Genomic DNA, 18,628 nt, shown 5'->3' on the forward strand with positions numbered 1-18,628 from the left:
AGCTAGATAAAAAGCAGGACATCACTATGCATGAATCCAATCTAAATAACAATTAAATAATAAATTTATTCAAAATACAAATAGCTCTAAAGTTAAACAGCTCAATAACAAAAGGTAAAATAAAATACAGTACTGTCTTTAAAGCTAAAATTTATTAGTTATTGTGAACTGAACGTCAGTACGGCACTAACCACTAAAACCTTCACCTTAACCTAGGATGAACATAAGCAAATAATAAATCCTTAAAACAGAAGTCCTGATTTGATCATAATCCTATAAAACATACATTTCAATGACCTGCAACTAAAATAAATAGAATTTAATACGTGGAGATATATAAATATATATATATATATATTTTTTTTTTTTTTTTTTTTTTGAGAGTCTTGCTGTGTCGCCCAAGCTAGAGTACAGTGGTGCTATCTTGGCTCACTGTAATCTCCGTCTCCTGGGGTTCAAGTGATTCTCATGCCTCAGCCTCCTGACTAGCTGGGACTACAGGCACGTGCTACCACGCCTGGCTAATTTTTGTATTTTTAGTAGAGACAGGGTTCACCACATTGGCCAGGCTGGTCTTGAACTCCTGACCTCAAGTGATCTACCCACCTCAGCGTCCCAAAGTGCTGAGATTACAGGCGTGAGCCAACATAACTTTGTGTGTGTGTGTGTAGACAGACACCTGGTTAATTAGCTTGCCAAAGTTAACTGTTAATTGTGAAAACAGGATGAATTCTAATAAGCCCTAAAATGCTTCATCGTAAGTCCTAAAATTTAGGAAAACTGATAGGAGAAGGATTACTTCTGGATACTCATATCATTAGGACAAAGAATGACTTTGAAGCTAAGAGCTGTGGAATATGATTACTACATATTTGCTGGCACTGCTGCACTAACTTGGTGGGACTTGTTTATAAAGTTTTTTCCCCAATTCTTATTAAGAAGTATTACATGACAGTATTTAGTGTTTAGTGAAAGTCCTATATTTGGTCAGACCATTTAAAATTTATCCTCATGTGATTCTTTCTTTTTTGTAATTATAAAAGAAATACACACTCATTCTAAAAATTTCAAGGGCTGATTTCTCTCTCCTTCTGAGGTAAGGACTTAACATTTTAGAACGTATCTTCCATACTTAATGAATATCAAACTAAACATACTAAACAAGACTACTTGGCCTTAATAATTTCAACATATATATAAAAGTGATATGTCACATCAACAAAACAAAGGAAAAAAATCTCTCAATGGATGCAGAAAAAGCATTTGACAAAATTCAATGTCCTTTCATAATAAACTCTCAACAAATCAGGTATAGACGGAAAGCACCTCAACACAATAAAGGCCATATGTGACAAACCCACAGCTCACATCATACTTAACAATGAAAAGTTGAAAGCTTTTCCTTTAAGATCTGGGATAAGGCAAGGATGCCTATTCCTGCCACTTCTTTTCAACGTTGTACTTAAGTCCTACCCAGAGAAAGAAATAAAAGGATTCCAAATTAGAATAGGAGAAATTGAAGTGTCCCTATTTGCAGACAACATAACCTTATATATAGAAAACCCTAAAGACTCCAACCAAAATACTGTTAGAATAAATTCAGTAAAATTGCAGGATACAAAAATCAACATACAAAAATCAGTAGCATTTTTACATATTAACAACAAACTATATGAAAAGGTTATTAAGAAAACAATCCCATTTATAATAGCTACCAAAAAAATAAAATACTTAGAAATAAATTTAACTAAAGAGGTAAAAGACATATACACTGAAAACTATAGAACATTTGATGAAAAAAATTGAAGCAGCACAATAAATGGAAAGAAATCCTGTGTTCACGGACTTCAAAATCAATATTGTTAAAACGTCCATACTACCCAAAGTGGTCTACAGATTCAACCCAATCCCTACCAAAATTCCAGTGACATTTTTCATAGAAAAAGAAAAATCCTATGATTCATATGGAGCCACAAAAGACTGAATACCCAAAGCAACGGTGAACAAAAAGAACTAAACGGCAGGCATCACACCCGACTTCACAATATGCTACAAAGCAATCGTAATCAAAGCAGCATGGTAATGACATGAATACAGACAGACCAATGGAACAGAATAGACCGCCCAAAAATAAATCCACGTATTTTGTCATTTTTTGACAAAGGTGCCAAGAACACACAATGGGTAAAGGACAGTCCCTTCAATAAATGGTGTTGGGACAACTGGACATCCACATGCAGAAGAATGAAATTAAACCCTTATCTTACACCACTTAAAAAATCAACTCAAAATGGATTAAAGACTTAACTATAACACCCAAAACTGTTAAAAAAAAAAAAAAAAAAAACACTACTAGGAAAAAAAAAAATAGGAGAAAAGCTCCATGACATTCTGGAGCCTGGCAATGGCTATAAGAATGATTTTTCTTAATATGACCCCAAAAGCACAGGCAAAAAAAGCAAAAACAGACAAACGGGATCACACCACACAAAACAGCTCCTGTACAGCCAAAGAAACAACAGAGTGAAGAAACAGATTATGGAGTGGGAGAAAATGTTTGCAAGCTATACATCTGAGAAGGGGTTAGCATTCAAAATATGTAAGAAACTAAAAAACCTCAATAACAAGAAAACAAGTAATCTGACATAAAAATCAGCAAATGACCTGAATAGATAGTTCTCAACAAAACACACACAAATCACCAACAGGTATATGAAAAATGTTCAACATCATTAATCACCAGAGAAATGCAAATTAAATCTACAGTGAGATACAACCTCACACCTGCTAGAATGAGTAAAAAGACTAAAGATAAGTGCTGATGAGGGTGTCGAGAAAAGGGAATGCTTGCACACCGTTGGTGGGGATGTAAATTAGTATAGCTGCTATGGAAAACAGTATGGAGAGTCCTCAAAAAATCAGAACTACCACAAGATCCAGCAATCCCACTACTGGATATGTATCAAAGTGAATGAAATCAGTATGCTGAAGAAATATTTACACTCCCATGTTCATTACAGCACTATTCACAATAGCCAAGGAACCAACCTAAGTGTCCATCAACGGATGAATGAATGAAGAAAATATGATATACACAATGGAATACTATTCAGCCTTTAAAAAGAAGAAAACCCTGTTAATTTGCAATAACATGGATAAACCTGGAGGATATTATGTTAAGTAAAACAAGCCAGGAACAGAAAAAAAAAAATACCACATAAGCTCACTTACATATGGAATCTTGCTGAGGCAGAGGCAGAGTAGCATGGTGGTTACCAGGGGCTGGGGATGGGGAAGCAGGGATGGAGGATTGGAATATGTTGTTCAAAGGGTATAAGATTTCAGTTTGACAGGAGAAATAAGCACAAGAGATCTATCCTGCAACATGATGACCGCAATTAAAAATGTAAAAACAACAACAAAAAAATCCCTTACATTTATTCTCCATGTGCTTTAAGCTATCACAGATTTTACATACACATATTAAACAAATTCTAAGCCAAGGCTATAACATTTAATTTTACTGTATTTGATACAAAACAGGTGGCAAAACTTGTAAAGTCGGGCAACTATCTTTACATAAAACATTCTTAGATGAAGTTCATATTAATACATTAGATTTAACTTATTTTATATTTTTATTTTTGAAAACTCAATAGAAATCTTAGTAATGAAACATGTTCCCAAGTACAAAAAATTATGGGCAAAAAAAGCCTTACCATTCTTGCTGACATCCAGTTCCCTGAGATTAATAAGGTTTGCAATGGATGCTGGTAACGTTGTTAAATCATTGTCTGGCAAACTCAGTTTGTGTAAAGACTGACAGTTAAAAAGTTGCTATTGAAAAAAGGGAGGAAAGAATGTCAATTATATACATCTTTAAATATTTCATGAACTAACTTTTATTATCAGCCATATTAAAACTGAATGAGTTATAACCTACACTAATACCAGGAAAGATGCCTCATTGTTCTGGTTATGCTATTATGGCTATGAATACAACTGAACCATTCAGATTAATTTATATCTTCATACTTCTACCTTAAGTAAAATGCACTTAGTGAGAATAAGTATATGGCTATATCCTCTGTTGAGTTAGTAAAAAAAATAAGTGGCTATTAAATGTGATAAACTCTGGAGCTTGTCTTTCAAGCAACCTTATTCCAAAATGAAAGCCCTATTTAAGAAGAGTATTCTTCTAAAAATGTAAAAGTGTTAGGTGTGATAAGACATAAATGATTCAGTTATTCGCACTGTTGTAGCAAGACTTTCTCTTTTCACCAAAACCCCTAAACCAAGACTCTACTGGTGGTGATTAGAGAAGGAGACAAATTTTGGTCCTCTATATTCTCTAGAACTAGCTAAGGAAGATAAATTGCCTGCTGAAGAACAACATATAAGGAAGAACAGTAAATTATCCAACCACAACCTAGGTTTCTAGTTCATAAACATGAGACCAACAACCTTTAACTTTTATCCATAGCCATATAAAGATTTCTCTGTAAGATGACCCCTAGGATAGCAGTGGCTTTCAAAATGTTCTTACTGACCACCAGAAAAAAGCCTGTTGCATACTGTCATCCAGTATGTATATACACACAAATCTAAAATATTTTCATAAAACAATGGCTATATACAACACACTCTATTTTCTATTTTTTATAATTAAGGTTGCAGGAGTAGGTATAAGATGTCCATTAAATTTGAATTTCAGACAAACAACAAATAATTTTTAAGTACAAGTATATCCCACAGTTTTATGGGACACACTTACACTAACAAATTATTCCTTATTTGAAAATTCTAATTTAAGCGTCCTATATTTCCTAATTCTTGCAGTCCAAATTTATAGTTTTTTTTCCAAAATGCTGCCCACACACACTGAATTGATTTTATGAGCTACCAATGGGTCTCCATGCACGGTTTCAAAAGCACTGCTGTTTGGGTGGCAAAAGATCCCAACAATTAAATTATAGCAATTTAATTGGTATAGGATAATGAGAGGGAAAATTGAAATAGGATAATGAGAGACTGGGATTTAAGAAGAAAAAGTACACTGAAAAAAGTTTAGTGAAAAAAAAACAAGGTGATAACTTGAGAAGGTGTTTCATGGCAACAAACCAACTTTCTCCTTTCAGTTGTTACTAGACTTCAGAAATGTAAGTCCTCCAAAACCTTTCCAAACAAATTGGAAATGGAGGAAAACAATATCTGTATGAACTCAAAAAAAGCTGTTTAACAATAAAATTATGATATGGTAAAAGGACAATTGCCCTCAATTATAACAATACACATTAATGTCTTATGAAAAGTAGGAAAAGACAGCATTAATTTCAATTATTGCTCTAGTTAAATCTACTGACTCCAGAAATTATTTAGTCTCATTATTTACCTTAATGGCTACAATACAACTAAAATTAAATACAAAATTTTACGTTATCTGCACAAGTATAAAAGCAATTAACTTGAAGAAATACAAGTTTTAAAATCGACTTTTAAAAATTTGAATTGTAAGGCATACTCTAAGATACAATTAAACCAAAAAATTCAACCACACAAATATATTGGCAACTTTATAGCAATATTAGGAATATCATATTTCTAGATATAAAAATAACCAAAGATAATTCTTGAAAGAAAGTATTAGCATACCTTTGGAAGCTCTTCAATCTGATTAGCATCTAAATAGAGTTCCTCCAAGGTTTTTTCAAAAGTAAAAATCTCTTTCGGAACTTGTTCTAAGCTGCAATGAGAATAATCAAGAGTAGTGACAGTCTCCTCTTCCCCTCGTAGACAGCGACATGGTACCAACCGCACAAACAAACTTCGTTTTGTAGTCATTTTTAGACACTGCAATATTCGAATAAAAAGAAATTAAAAACATACATATTACAACGGTTTTTCAGAACAAATCATTCCAATCTATCACAATTCATATGTCACAGATAAACACTTCTCCTGCCACTATACAAGCACAATGGAACCCATTTAACATTGCTTTAATACCCACATTTATAACTACTGGATTTCAAATTAAACTCAAGCTCTTTAGTACTTCACAAAGCAATCCATGAAGTAGCCATTTACATGCTTCTTCAAAAACTGTGCTTTGAGGCCGGGCGCAGTGGCTCACGCCTGTAATCCCAGCACTTTGGGAGGCCGAGGCAGGCGGAACACGAGGTCAGGAGATGAGACCATCCCGGCTAACAGAGTGAAACCCCGTCTCTCCTAAAAATACAAAAAATTAGCTGGGCGAGGTGTGGGCGCCTGTAGTCCCAGCTACTCGGGAGGCTGAGGCAGGAGAATGGCTTGAACCCGGGAGGTGGAGCTTGCAGTGAGCCGAGATCGCGCCACTGCATTCCAGCCTGGGCAACAGAGCGAGACTCAAACAAACAAACAAAAAAAAACTGTGCTTTGAGTCTGCTTCTTAGTACTCAACAAGAAAAACTCTAATAAGACGAAGATTTTTATTTAATTTTACTTAATTTCTGAGTAAGAGTTCTATGAGTCTTCATTAAGGACATGATTAAGTGCAGTTTTGAGTAGGAAGTGGGAATGCAAAGATATTTTCAGGTCTTCTTAACCAGCCATCAGGGATCAATCACCCTATAACCTTCCTATGAAAAGTCCAAGTTTCCACATGAAAATTCCCACCTACCCCAAGTATATTTTGTTTCAATTAAATATTGGCCATATAGTTTTTCTAAAGAACTTATATGTCTTAAATGTGTTTAAGGTTACACACTGGTGCAAAAACTTGCTTAAATAAAGAACAGATTTCAAATTAATTGAGGGAAAAGGCCAATTCTGAATTAGTGAACATTCTCAGGGCCAACTTTATTAAGTACACAATGTATATACATAGGTTAATTCTAACTAGGCTAAGATTATATTAGCAAAGTAAGATTATATTTGCACAAGTAGTAAAGCAATTAACTTGAAGAAATAAAAGTTTAAAAATCGACTTTTAAAAATTTGAATTGTGCAGCATACTCTAAGATAAAATTAAACCAAAAAAATCAAACACCACACAAATACATTGGCAATTTTATAGCAATTTTAGGAATAAATAAAATTAAAATGATAATTAGTGTTATCAATTCTTTCTGTGTAAAACAATCCATTCTTGCTGTAGTCAGAAGATTCTATTAGAGTATTAGATTACCTCTAACCAGAACCAAGACTAGGTTAAGGCTAGTAAGGCCTCAGGCACAAAATATAAGGAGGTATCAAAAAATTCAGTAATCAAGATAAATACAATATCTTAATAAAATGTTTTAAAAATACAGATTACTGAAAAAGAATCCATGTATAAACAAAATGTCCAATGTTAAAATAAAGACAGGATCTGGTATTAGTGATTTTTCCTTTTGCCTCAAGCTGTAACAGGGATCTGCAAGGCACTGCTTCTAATTCTTCTACTTCATATTATATGATATTTTAAAAGTGACAAAGAATAAGATATGTATTTCCCTTGCAATCTTTTTAAAAAAGTGATTATTCTAGGCTGGGCGCAGTGGCTCAGACCGGTAATCCTAGCACTTTGGGAGACCAAGGCAGGCGGATCACCTGAGGTCAGGAGTTCGAAACCAGCCTGGCCAACATGGTGAAACCCCATCTTTATACAAAAAAATTAGCCAGGCGTGGTGGCGCGTGCCTGTAATCCCAGGTACTTGGGAGGCTGAGGCAGGATAACTGCTTGAACCCGGGAGGCGGAGGCTGCAGTGAGCCGTGATTGTGCCACTGCACTCCAGCCTGAGCAACACAGCGAGACTCCGTCTCAAAAAAAAAATTTTTTTTTTACTATACTTACTCAATCACTCTATACCAGGCACTGTACTAAGTTCTTTAGATAAACTATATGCAGACTCTCATTTCATCATCACTACAATTTTTTTTTTTGAGATGGAGTCTTGCTCTGTCACCCAGGCTGGAGTGCAGTGGCGCGATCTCAGCTCACTGCAAGCTCCGCTGCCCAGGTTCACGCCATTCTCCTGCCTCAGCCTCCCGAGTAGCTGCGACTACAGGTGCCCGCCACCATGCCCAGCTAATTTTTTTTGTATTTTTAGTAGAGACAGGGTTTCACCATGTTAGCCAGGATGGTCTCCATCTCCTGACCTCATGATCCGCCCGTCTTGGCCTCCCAAAGTGCTGGGATTACAGGCGTGAGCCACCGCACTCGGCCTACTTACTCAGTCACTCTATACCAGGCACTGTGCTAAGTTCTTTAGATAAACTATATGCAGACTCTCATTCCATCGTCACTACAACTTTCTAAGATATGTGCTGTTATCTGCATTTTTCCATGAAGAAACTGAGTCCGTGCTCTTCTATACTGCTTCTCAATATATAATAATGCATACTTGAAGGAAGGTACTTAAAACAATTCAAATATCAGTAAATCTTCACTACATACTCCTCCTTCAGAATTTAAAAAAAGAAACTAAGATGTCAAACATTAAATGTTTCCATCTAAAATCTCTGTCAACAAATAAATATCCAGAAAAGTTTACTACTTAGTAACAATCTTTGTTTATATTAAGGCATATTTTATCAGTAAGAATAAACAGTTCATCTAATAAGATTTTAATCGCCAGAAGAGAATTTAGATTTTACCTATGTGCTTATGAGATCATTTTAAAAATTCCAAAAACGAATAGAAAATTTCTTGTTCTAGACATTTTAAGAATACAACTGATACTGAGTTAGCAGGACACTTAAGAATGGGAAAGAATTCTATCTGCTATGTCCAGTATGGTAGCCACTAGACACATGTGGCTATTTACACTTAGTATTAAAAGCTAAATCAAATAAAATTTAAAATTCAGCTTATTAGTCACACATGTAAACACTTAATGGCCACTGGACCATACTGGGTCCACACATATAAAGATAACATATAAAGATGTAGGGCACTTGAGATATAAGACAATTTATAGGGTCAAGTAATTGTTCATGGAGATATAACAATTTCCGATTTTTTTTTCTGTAGAGCTAATCATGTTGCAGACAGACAGACAGAAATTGCAGAACTTCTCTGAAAGGAGAACGAATTCAGAAAAGAAAGATTAGATTGGGCTCTAGGAAGCTAAATAGAGTTGAAATCTCAAAGGAAAACTTTCTGTGAATAGAGACTACAAAGAGCGGTTTAGACCTCAGATCAAATTCAGTGGGCCTGGTGCCAATATAAAAATGAACACCAAATCTATATAGGCCTGCAAGTGGAAGTGGTATAGACTAAAAACTGCTGACTGATAAGAAAGGCTGAGAACCTTAATTCTTGAGGGCAGACAAGGAAAGTAACATAGGAAAGAGAAGTAAATGAGTAACAGTATCCAAAGACTGATTCTCCTTTACAGAATAACACAAGGAAATAATCCAAAAGGAAGAAAGCCTAGCCTGATCAGAACTGAATTGATCAACATGGGAACTGCTCATTAGAATTTTAGGTATGTGATAAGGAAGAGCCACTTTATAAATCAGAAGTAACACTGTAGACATAAGAATCTTCTAATCACAACGAAGAAGAAAGTGTCGACCCAGAAAATGAGCACAATAATAAGCTTTTTTTTTTTTTGGAAACAGGGTCACACTCTGTTGCCCAGGCTGGAGTGCAGTGGCGCGATCTTGGCTCACTGCAGCCTCAATCTCCCAGGCTCAAGCGATCCTCCCACCTCAGCCTCCCAAGGGTACTACCATGCCACCAGCCACCATGCCTGGCTAATTTTTGTAATTTCTACAGAGATGGGAGTTTCGCCATGTTACCCAGGCTGGTCTCAAACTCCTGCACTGACCTCCCAAAGTGCTGGGATTAGAGGCATGTGCCACTGCAACTGGCTGCTGAAAACTTTCTACCAAAAGAAATTGAAGTTACTTACCACTGGGTTGAATTTATCTCCCTGATGTTTCTTAATTGAGCCAACATTCTATGGAAAGCAAAAAAAGAACCAAAATTAACAATAAAAACGGATCTTTATGACTTTAAGGAACATCTCTTTAAATATCTAATTTATATAAAAGTTAAATTAAACTTCTCAAAAATTAACCTCTGTAAACTGAAAACAGTTAAGACCAAATAGTCAAACCAAAATATTAGCCTCTTAAAAACGCACACACAAGTGTATGCACACACACACACACATATTTACCAGCTTCTAAATAAATGACTAGCTTTTTTTTTTTTAAGAGACTGGGTCTCACTCTGTCACCTAGACTGGAGCCCAATGGCACAAACATGACTGACTGCGGCCTCAAACTCCTGGGCTCAATCAATCCTCCCACCTCAGCCTCCTGAGAAGCTAGGACTACAGGTGTATACCACCATACGCAGCTAATTTTAAAAAATTTTTTTAGAGACAGGGTCTCACTATGTTGGCCATGCTGGTCTTGAACTCCTGGCCTTAAGCGATTCTCCCACCTCAGTCTCCCAAAGTGCTGGGATTACAAACGTGAGACACTGCACCCAGCCAAATGGCTATCTTTATAGTGGATAGTCTTCATACATTTATAAACTCTTGAGAGCCCTCATTATATAAATACTCTTTCACCTACCATTAAAATGCCATTAATTTGAACTTACTGAGAAATAATTTTCCAAGCAAATAAACTCGAATGGCCAATTATATTTTAGTAATTTTTCATAGTTCTATGTGGCAGGCACTGTTAATTGTTTATGGGATTTATTTTCCCTTCTAAGATTTTTTTTTTTTTTTTTGGAGACGTATCACTCTGTTGCCCAGGCTGGAGTACAGTGGTACAATCTCAGCTCACTGCAACCTCCACTTCCTGGGTTCAAGCGATTCTCCTGCCTCAGCCTGCCGAGTAGGTGGGATTACAGGTGTGCACCACAACACCTGGCTAACTCTTTAGAGAGACGGGGTTTTGCCATATTGGCCAGGCTGGTCTCAAACTCCTGACCTCAAGTGATCCAACCACCTTGGCCTCCCGAAGTTCTGGGATTACAGGCGTGAGCCACCACGCCTGGACTTAACAGGGTCTTGCTCTGTCACCCAGGCTGGAATGCAGTGGCACAATCACGGCTCACTTCAGCCTCAACCTCCTGGGCTCAAAGGATTCTCCTGCCTTAGCCTCTTGAGGCTGGGACTATAAGCGTGCACCACCACACCCAGCTAACCTGTTTTTCTTTTTTCGTGTGTGTGTGTGTGTGTGTGTGTGTGTGTGTGTGTGTGTATACAGTCTCTCACTATGTTGCCCAAGCTGGTCTCAAACTCCTGGCTCAGCAATCCTCCCACCCAATTCAGCCTCCCAAAGTGCTGGGTTTACAGGTGTGACCTGGCCTTCCTTTCAAGACTCTAGACTATTCAGGGCAGTAAGGGGCCCAGCTCAATTACCACTTTTGAGCTTTCCATGCCTGGAGGGGTAAACAAGAAATAGGTAACACAGTGAAAATCAAAGATTTATATTCTGAAGTCTGCTTTGGGGGTGAAGTGCCGGTTAATTCTGGAAAAACATTTGCTTTCCTGATAAAAGGGAGCAAATACGTCTGACACCACCACTCTCCCATTTTTCTAGCCTTGTATGTGTACACAGTATCTAGTGCTGCAACAACCATCCTATTACCGTAAGTCAACAAGGATGAGGATTAATAACCAGCCAATAAATAAGACTGACAGAGGAAAAAAACAAAACAAGCTGGGGTTTCAAACAGCATTGCTAAGCAGCTGAATTAATGCTAACTATTCTCTATTTCTGGATTTCTTGGTATGTGGGAAAACTAATTCCCTTATTTGCTTAAACTATTGCTATGTTTTCTTTACTTGCAGCCAACACATTCCAAAGTGAGACAGCCTAAAACACAAAATAATACTCTTAATAAAAAGTACATACATCATAAATCATCTTTTTCTTAAAAACTGAGAGTAATATCCATTTATGTGTTTCAGAATTTCAGAATTGCCCTAAATACATCAAACTATTTGTCGCTATGCCAAATGGTATAGGACTAACGTGTTTAACGTGTGTGTTTAACTTTCTCTAAGAATTCTACATATACTGCATGCCACAAAAAACAACAACAACAAAGCTGTGTGTACAGCAAGCAAAGCTGGCCACCAAATCTTCTGTCACTCATACACACTCCCACAGACATGACAGTCTGGTGGAACGGAGCTGCCACTAAACTGAAATGGAGTAAGATCATGGTAGGAGCAAGGCAGAGAGAAGAGAGATGTTTGTATTCAAAAACTTTACTTTGAAATACTTGAAAGATATCTGAGTAGGACACTGAGTAAGCAGCTGGATATAGGCATTCAGAGATGTGGGAAGAGATCCAAGCTGTGGATATAAATCTGAAAGTCATCTGCTTATAGATGGTATTTAAAGCAATGAAATAAGATGAGATCATCAAGGGCAGGAGGGCAGACAGAAAAAGAGAACAAGTTCAATGGCTGAGCCCCAAAACATTATAGATGACCAGCAAAGGACACTGAAGAGAAGCAGCCAAGTGAGGCAAAAGAAACACCCCACTCCAAGAGAAAAAGTGTGATATTCTAAACGCCAGGCGGAAAAAAAAAAAGTTTCAAGGAGGAAGATGTTATCAACTCTGTTAATAAGGACTTAGAATGGCCACTGTGTATTGATGTGAAAGTCATTGATTATCTTGACAAAACCACCTCTGGTTGGTGGGGCAAAACACTATTTGGAAGGGATTCAAGAAAGAACAGAAGAACTAGAATCGACAACTCAGGTAGTTTTGCTATATAAAACATTAGAAAAATCAAGTAGTTGCCGGACCCGAATATGAATGAAGAGATACAACAGCAGATTTGTAGACAGATAGATAGAAACAATCTAGTAGAGAAAGAGAGGAGCTCATTGATAATTTTCATAAGTAGGATTTGGGCAACCATTCATAGACTGCCCTAGTAAACTTTGCCACCAATTTAAAAAGCTGCTCATGAGGAAGAAAAACAAATCTTGGCTGTAATTGCAACTAGCTAGTTAATATTCACTCATTATTTTTGAAAAATACAGATACTATACCCTCTCCCTAGAGATTCTGATTTAGTAAAAGGTACAGTATAAAACTCAAAATTCTTTGTCTTAAACAAAATGTTGGGCCGGGCGTGGTGGCTCACGCCTGTAATCCCAGCACTTTGGGAAGCTGAAGCAGGTGGATCACAAGGTCAGGAGATTAAGACCGCCTGGCCAACATGGTGAAACCCCATCTCTACTAAAAATACAAAAATTAACTGGGCATGGTGGTGCCCACCTGTAATCCCAGTACTCAAGAGGCTGAGGCGAGAGAATTGCTTGAACCTGGGAGGCAGAGGCTGGAGTGAGCCAAGACTGCGCCACTGCACTCCAGCCTGGGCAACAGACCGAGACTCCGTCTCAAGCCAACAACAAAAAAATGTCATGTGATTCCTTTTTCCAACACAGTTTCAACAATAATCAATGCATGGTCAATCTTATTTCATCTATACCATAGCCACTATTATTTAGCCTTCCCCATCCACTACTTGAGATTGTTTTGACAAAAGTCTCAGTTTGAGAATTACTATAAAAATTGAAAAGTAAAATCAATATAAAGGTGTTTTTTTTTTTTTAAATATAGCACATCTTCTATTTACCTAAAGAGATCACAAGACATACCTGGCTAGATTTTTTTTTTTTTCCAGTGAGCAATAAAGTTTAATTAACCAGTACTGCGAGGTCACCTTCATGGATTAGCATCCTGCTGTGAGCTGAAAGACTGAACAAGCAGAAGCATAAGCCAAACCCATCCCTCCACGCTCCCCACTGTGCAGATGGACTTACTGAGGCTCCAGCATACACTGCTTGCTCAGCACTTTATCTATTTCAGGCCAAAGTGTCAGCAGAACTGATACCCACAGGGCATCCAAGTCCACATCCAGACCCAGTTCCCTCTGCGGCCCTCTCTTAAACCGAGCCACTGACTGCTGATGGTGAGTTCCCAATCATGGGCTGCACTGAGGGTGCCAGAGGCCTGGGTGGGCATGAAGCCTGGTGGGTATGGAGTGAAGGGGATTTGGGAGTGGCATCTAGAAGGTCAGCATGAGGGGCAGAGAGGAGAAAGAGAACCCATGGCTTGCAGCCAGCAGAGGAAACAGGCCCAGTGCACAGATGGGGCCCCTAGTGAAGCCCATCCAGGCCAACTGCCCTCAGTGTAGATCTGAGTGGAACAGGACAAGACTGATAAGTGAAGAAAATGAGAGAAGCTGAGTGGGCAGGGGCCCCACTGCCTCCTGCCTGCAAGGAGGCCACGCTGGGTGTGCAAACAGAATAGCAAGTACACAAAGATCCTCACTGAGGGGGCCCGAAGAGACATGAGGCCAGAGGAGTCAGGGCTGGCAGGGCCAGCCACTCCCAACGTCAGTTATTCCTTGCCGGCCAATATGTTAGGACCAGCTGCTCCATGGAGATGATCTGGTCCACTATTTCCCAGAAACTGGAATTTGCTGCTTGATACCTCCTCTTGGGGTAGAGCTGCCACACAGGGAGCAGGTGGGAGAAGGGCAGCTGGCTGGGGGACAGTGGCTCCCGGGTGTGCACTGGCATCTACCACATGTGCACTGTGATGCTAGGTTCATATGTGCTGCCCTGGGAGCTTGAGCACCTGGCCCTTTCTCTGTGCAGGGGACTGAGGCGCACAACCACAGTCACCCAGGTCCTCCCCTTGTCATCCTCATAGATGCCAGGCCTCCAGATCCACAGACAGTTGGGGGGGTGCCCTGAGATGCGGAGAAGTTTTGGAGGCCATGGCAAGGCTGCACTCTGGGGTCGCCTGGAGGCACACATGTATACTCGGCTGGATTTAAGAGCAATCTTATGTGGTGCAATATTTCATTTTGTAAAAATGTAAAACAAAGCCTCCTCAGGCATGCCCACACCTATTAGATGGTATTTAGTGGTTGTGTAAGATCATTTAGTTTAATCATAGTTATCACAATGTTGCTAATCTGTATTTGGTATATTTGTGCTTAGTTCCAAGGCATTTTATGAACATTATTAACCCCTTACTGATAAGTACATAAATAGTAAACAATTAAAATAATAATATGAAAAAGAATAAAGATAGGAAGGTAAGAAGAGTAAAAAAAAGTTTTTGAACTTAAGTAATGAAAAAATTATAAACGCTGTGTAAGAGCATTTATAAGGACAACAGTCAAAAACTAAATATATATAAAATGTGATATGCCTACAACATATACAAGAAATAAGGAAAAGATGCTGATGGCTAGATCATACTTATAACTAGAAGATCAACATCAATGTCTGGTCCCATCAGCCTAATTCTGATCAAGAAGAAAGAACTGGGTATTATTTCAATATGAACAGTGTTAAAATTTTATATCAAACTATAGTTAGCCTAAACATGTCTAAAAATGTATTACTGTGCAATTAAGTGGTAGACATATACACTGAAGTTACCAAGGAATCCTTACATTTGCAAAATTTTCCATTTTTATATTTTTAGATACAATTTACATAATGAACACATTCTAAGAGTATAGATGGTAGAGAAATACAATCATATAACCAGGAGGAATCAAGACATGTAACATTTCCATCACCCTACAAGGTTCACACTTGCCCCTTCCCAGTCAACATCCTGACTAAGACAGCCTGTCCTGAATAAAAGTACATTTGTGTACAAGCATTATAAGAATACATGCTTCTGTTCTCATAGGTAAATATATGGGAATGAAACTGCTGAGTCATAGTCTATAAGTAATTTAGTTCTACTCAAAACTATTGTCTTACAAAGTGGTTTTATTATTTAACACTCCCAGCAAATAGAATTCCAATTACATTCTCACCAACACTTGGTACTGTCAGTCTTTCTTAATTTTGGCCTACGTAATTGCAGTATCTGGTTTTTATTTTGCATTTTTCTAATTACAAATGGCTTTGAGGATCCTTATCTGTATCTAGATCTTATTTTGATGAGACAGATCATCAAGCCTCATACTCTAATGGAATAAGACTTTTGGAAAAGAGTGATCAAATTTTGTATATGAGAGGAAGGCAAATTACTGTGATCGAGAGTACACTGGGTTGAAAGACAATTCTCCATAAACATTTCACATTCCTGCATGTTCTCGGTCCTCTGAGCAATGTCATTTACATAAGGTGTTTGTATAGAGACATTCTAGGATAATAACACTAAGCAAGATTCAGAGAGTCCACCTTCCCCTCCCCAGAAAAGATTTGCTTATACTCCAGAGGAGAGGATGGACAGGTTACCAGTAGTCCTAAATAAGATCAGGTTTTCCAATTTGGGGTTCTTCTCCTGTAACGTACACTACTGCGTGAGCAGGTACTACAGGACTTTCAGTATGTCACCCTGTGAAGATTAAGGCTCAAAGAACTGACACAAGACATTGCTCTAGTCACTGCTTTTGTGGTAATAATCTCTCTTTGTCTCTAATCTAAAGGTATTGTTTTCTGGCAGGCTTAACTTTTTAGCTTGTAAATAGGGTAAAATCTCAGACTTCACTATTTCTGACTTAACCACTGTAGACTGAAAAACATGGCCAGAATGTTTTACACCACCTAAAATCATGCCATAGAATCTATTTCCCCAACCCCATGAATTTGGGCAGGCCTTGTGACTTGTTTACATCAACTCAATGCAGCATAAGTTTTGTTGGGCAAGTGACAGTCCCTATGCCTCATGATTTGCAAAGTCCACCTTTACCTTCTTTGAATGTTGCCCTGAGAATACAATGCCACAAAGAAGCCTGAGATAAAAGACCACATGCTGATTCACATAATTCAGAGAAATAGTCAACTGCTATCATTTTAAGCCAAGTGGTGGAGAGATTCTTAACACAGAAACAGATACCTAAAACAATTGTTTTTTTGTTTAAAAATAACTAAAACAAAATTTTTAAATAGTTATTTCCTTTTTATCCTTGTAACAGCTATAGAATCTGTACCATAAGCACCTCCCTCATTTTTTATACCAGTAATCTGCGGATTTTTTTATTCCCCTCAGTCAATCTTGCTAGAGGTCTATCAATTGTATTGATCTTTTCAAAGAGGAAATGTTATATTTTGTTCATTTTCTTAGAGTAAGCTTTCTGTTTCATTGATTTCTGCTTTCTTCTCTATATTTTCTGCCTTTCACTTATTCTGAATTTCTTTTTCTGTCCTTAGAATAAAACTTTCTAATCCTTGTTTCTTTATTAAACTTTAAAGATATAAATTATCTGAGTACTATTTTAATAATTTAAGCACTGCATTTAATAATTTTGATGTTGTCTTTTCTGAATTTATTTAATGTCCTTTCTAATTTTCCATTTGATTTATTCGTTTACTGATGGGTTGTTCAAAATTGACTTCCTTAATTTCAAAATATTTGGTAATCTACCAAACCTCATTTTGTTACTGATTTCTATGTAATTCCAATGCAGTCAACAGAACAGTACTATCATTTCAAGCCTTTGAAATATGTTGAGACTTTTGACGCCCCACATAATTCTTAGTGAGAGGTTCCACGTGTACATGAATGTCACATACTGCCTCTCTTGGGTATAATGTTCTACAAATGTCAATTAGATAAAATTGGTTGACAGTTGTGTTCAAATCTTCTATAGCCTTAACAATTTATGGCTTTTTCTGTAAGTTATCGAAAAGTATAGGCATCTCTTAACTATAGTTGTAAATCTGTCTATTCTTTTATATTTATTTCATGTATGTTGGAGATCCATTATACAGTGAATAGATATTTAGGGCTCATATCTTCTTGGTGAATGGATCCTTCTCACATTACGAGGTTTTTTTTTTCCTGCTAGTAATCCTTGTCTTTTAGTATTTTGCCTGATGTCACGATAGTCATAGGAGCTTTCTCTTGATTAGTGTTAATATGGTATATATTTTCCATTGATTACTTTTAACCAAATGTCTTTACATTTCAAGTACCCATTTGTAGGAAGCATAATATTGGGTCCTTTTAGAAATCAAATTTGACAATTTCTATGTTTTAATGGTGGGCTTAGATCTTTCATATTTTATGTAATTATTGCTATGACAACTTAAAACTATCACATTATTATTTATTTTTGCTTTGTTTTTGTTTTTTTTGAGACGGAGTCTTGCTTTGTCATCCAGGCTGGAGTGCAGTGGCATGATCTCGGCTCACTGCAACCTCCACCTCCAGGTTCACCCGATTCTCCTGCCTCAGCCTCCTGAGTAGCTTGGACTACAGGCGCCCGACACCGCACCCAACACCACACCCAGCTAATTTTTGTATTTTTAGTAGAGACAGGGTTTCCCCATGTTGGCCAGGCTGGTCTCGAACTCCTGACCTCAAGTGATCCCCCTGCCTTGGCCTCCCAAAGCACTGGGATTACAGGTGTGAGCCACCACAGCCAGTATCATATTTATTTTCTATTTGTTCTTTGTTCTTCTTTTCTTACCTTCTAATAAAGTTCTCCTTTTACTCCATTTTATCTCCTTTTGTGGACTTTTAGCTATCCTACATTTTTGGTTGCTCTAGAAATTACAATATGCATTCTTCATTCATCATAGCCCATTTTCAAATGATATTACACCATTTCACATATAACCTAAGTACTATAAAAGAGTATGTGTATATTTACTTCCAACTTTTGTGCTCTTATATTTTACTGATACATAC

General features: G+C 37.4%; 1 protein-coding gene across 9 annotated transcripts in view; it reads right to left on the reverse strand.

Moving 5' to 3' along the window:
- The window catches only part of ERBIN (erbb2 interacting protein), a 151,062-nt gene that overhangs the window by 81,531 nt on the left and 50,903 nt on the right, over positions 1-18,628 (reverse strand). For 8 of the 9 annotated variants that reach the window (XM_008952780.5, XM_008952779.5, XM_003827441.6 and 5 more), the window contains exons 2-4: positions 9,879-9,926; positions 5,653-5,850; positions 3,720-3,837 (exon numbers count right to left, since the gene is read on the reverse strand). The exons of the other annotated variant lie outside the window; for it this stretch is intronic. In XM_008952780.5, the coding sequence (XP_008951028.1) occupies positions 3,720-3,837; positions 5,653-5,841 (307 nt within the window). In that variant the 5' untranslated portion in view covers positions 5,842-5,850; positions 9,879-9,926. The remainder of the gene's footprint in view (positions 1-3,719; positions 3,838-5,652; positions 5,851-9,878; positions 9,927-18,628) is intronic. 9 annotated transcript variants of the gene reach the window in all.

The sequence above is a fragment of the Pan paniscus genome, chromosome 4, assembly GCF_029289425.2.
Source record: "Pan paniscus chromosome 4, NHGRI_mPanPan1-v2.0_pri, whole genome shotgun sequence".
Lineage (NCBI taxonomy): Eukaryota > Metazoa > Chordata > Mammalia > Primates > Hominidae > Pan > Pan paniscus.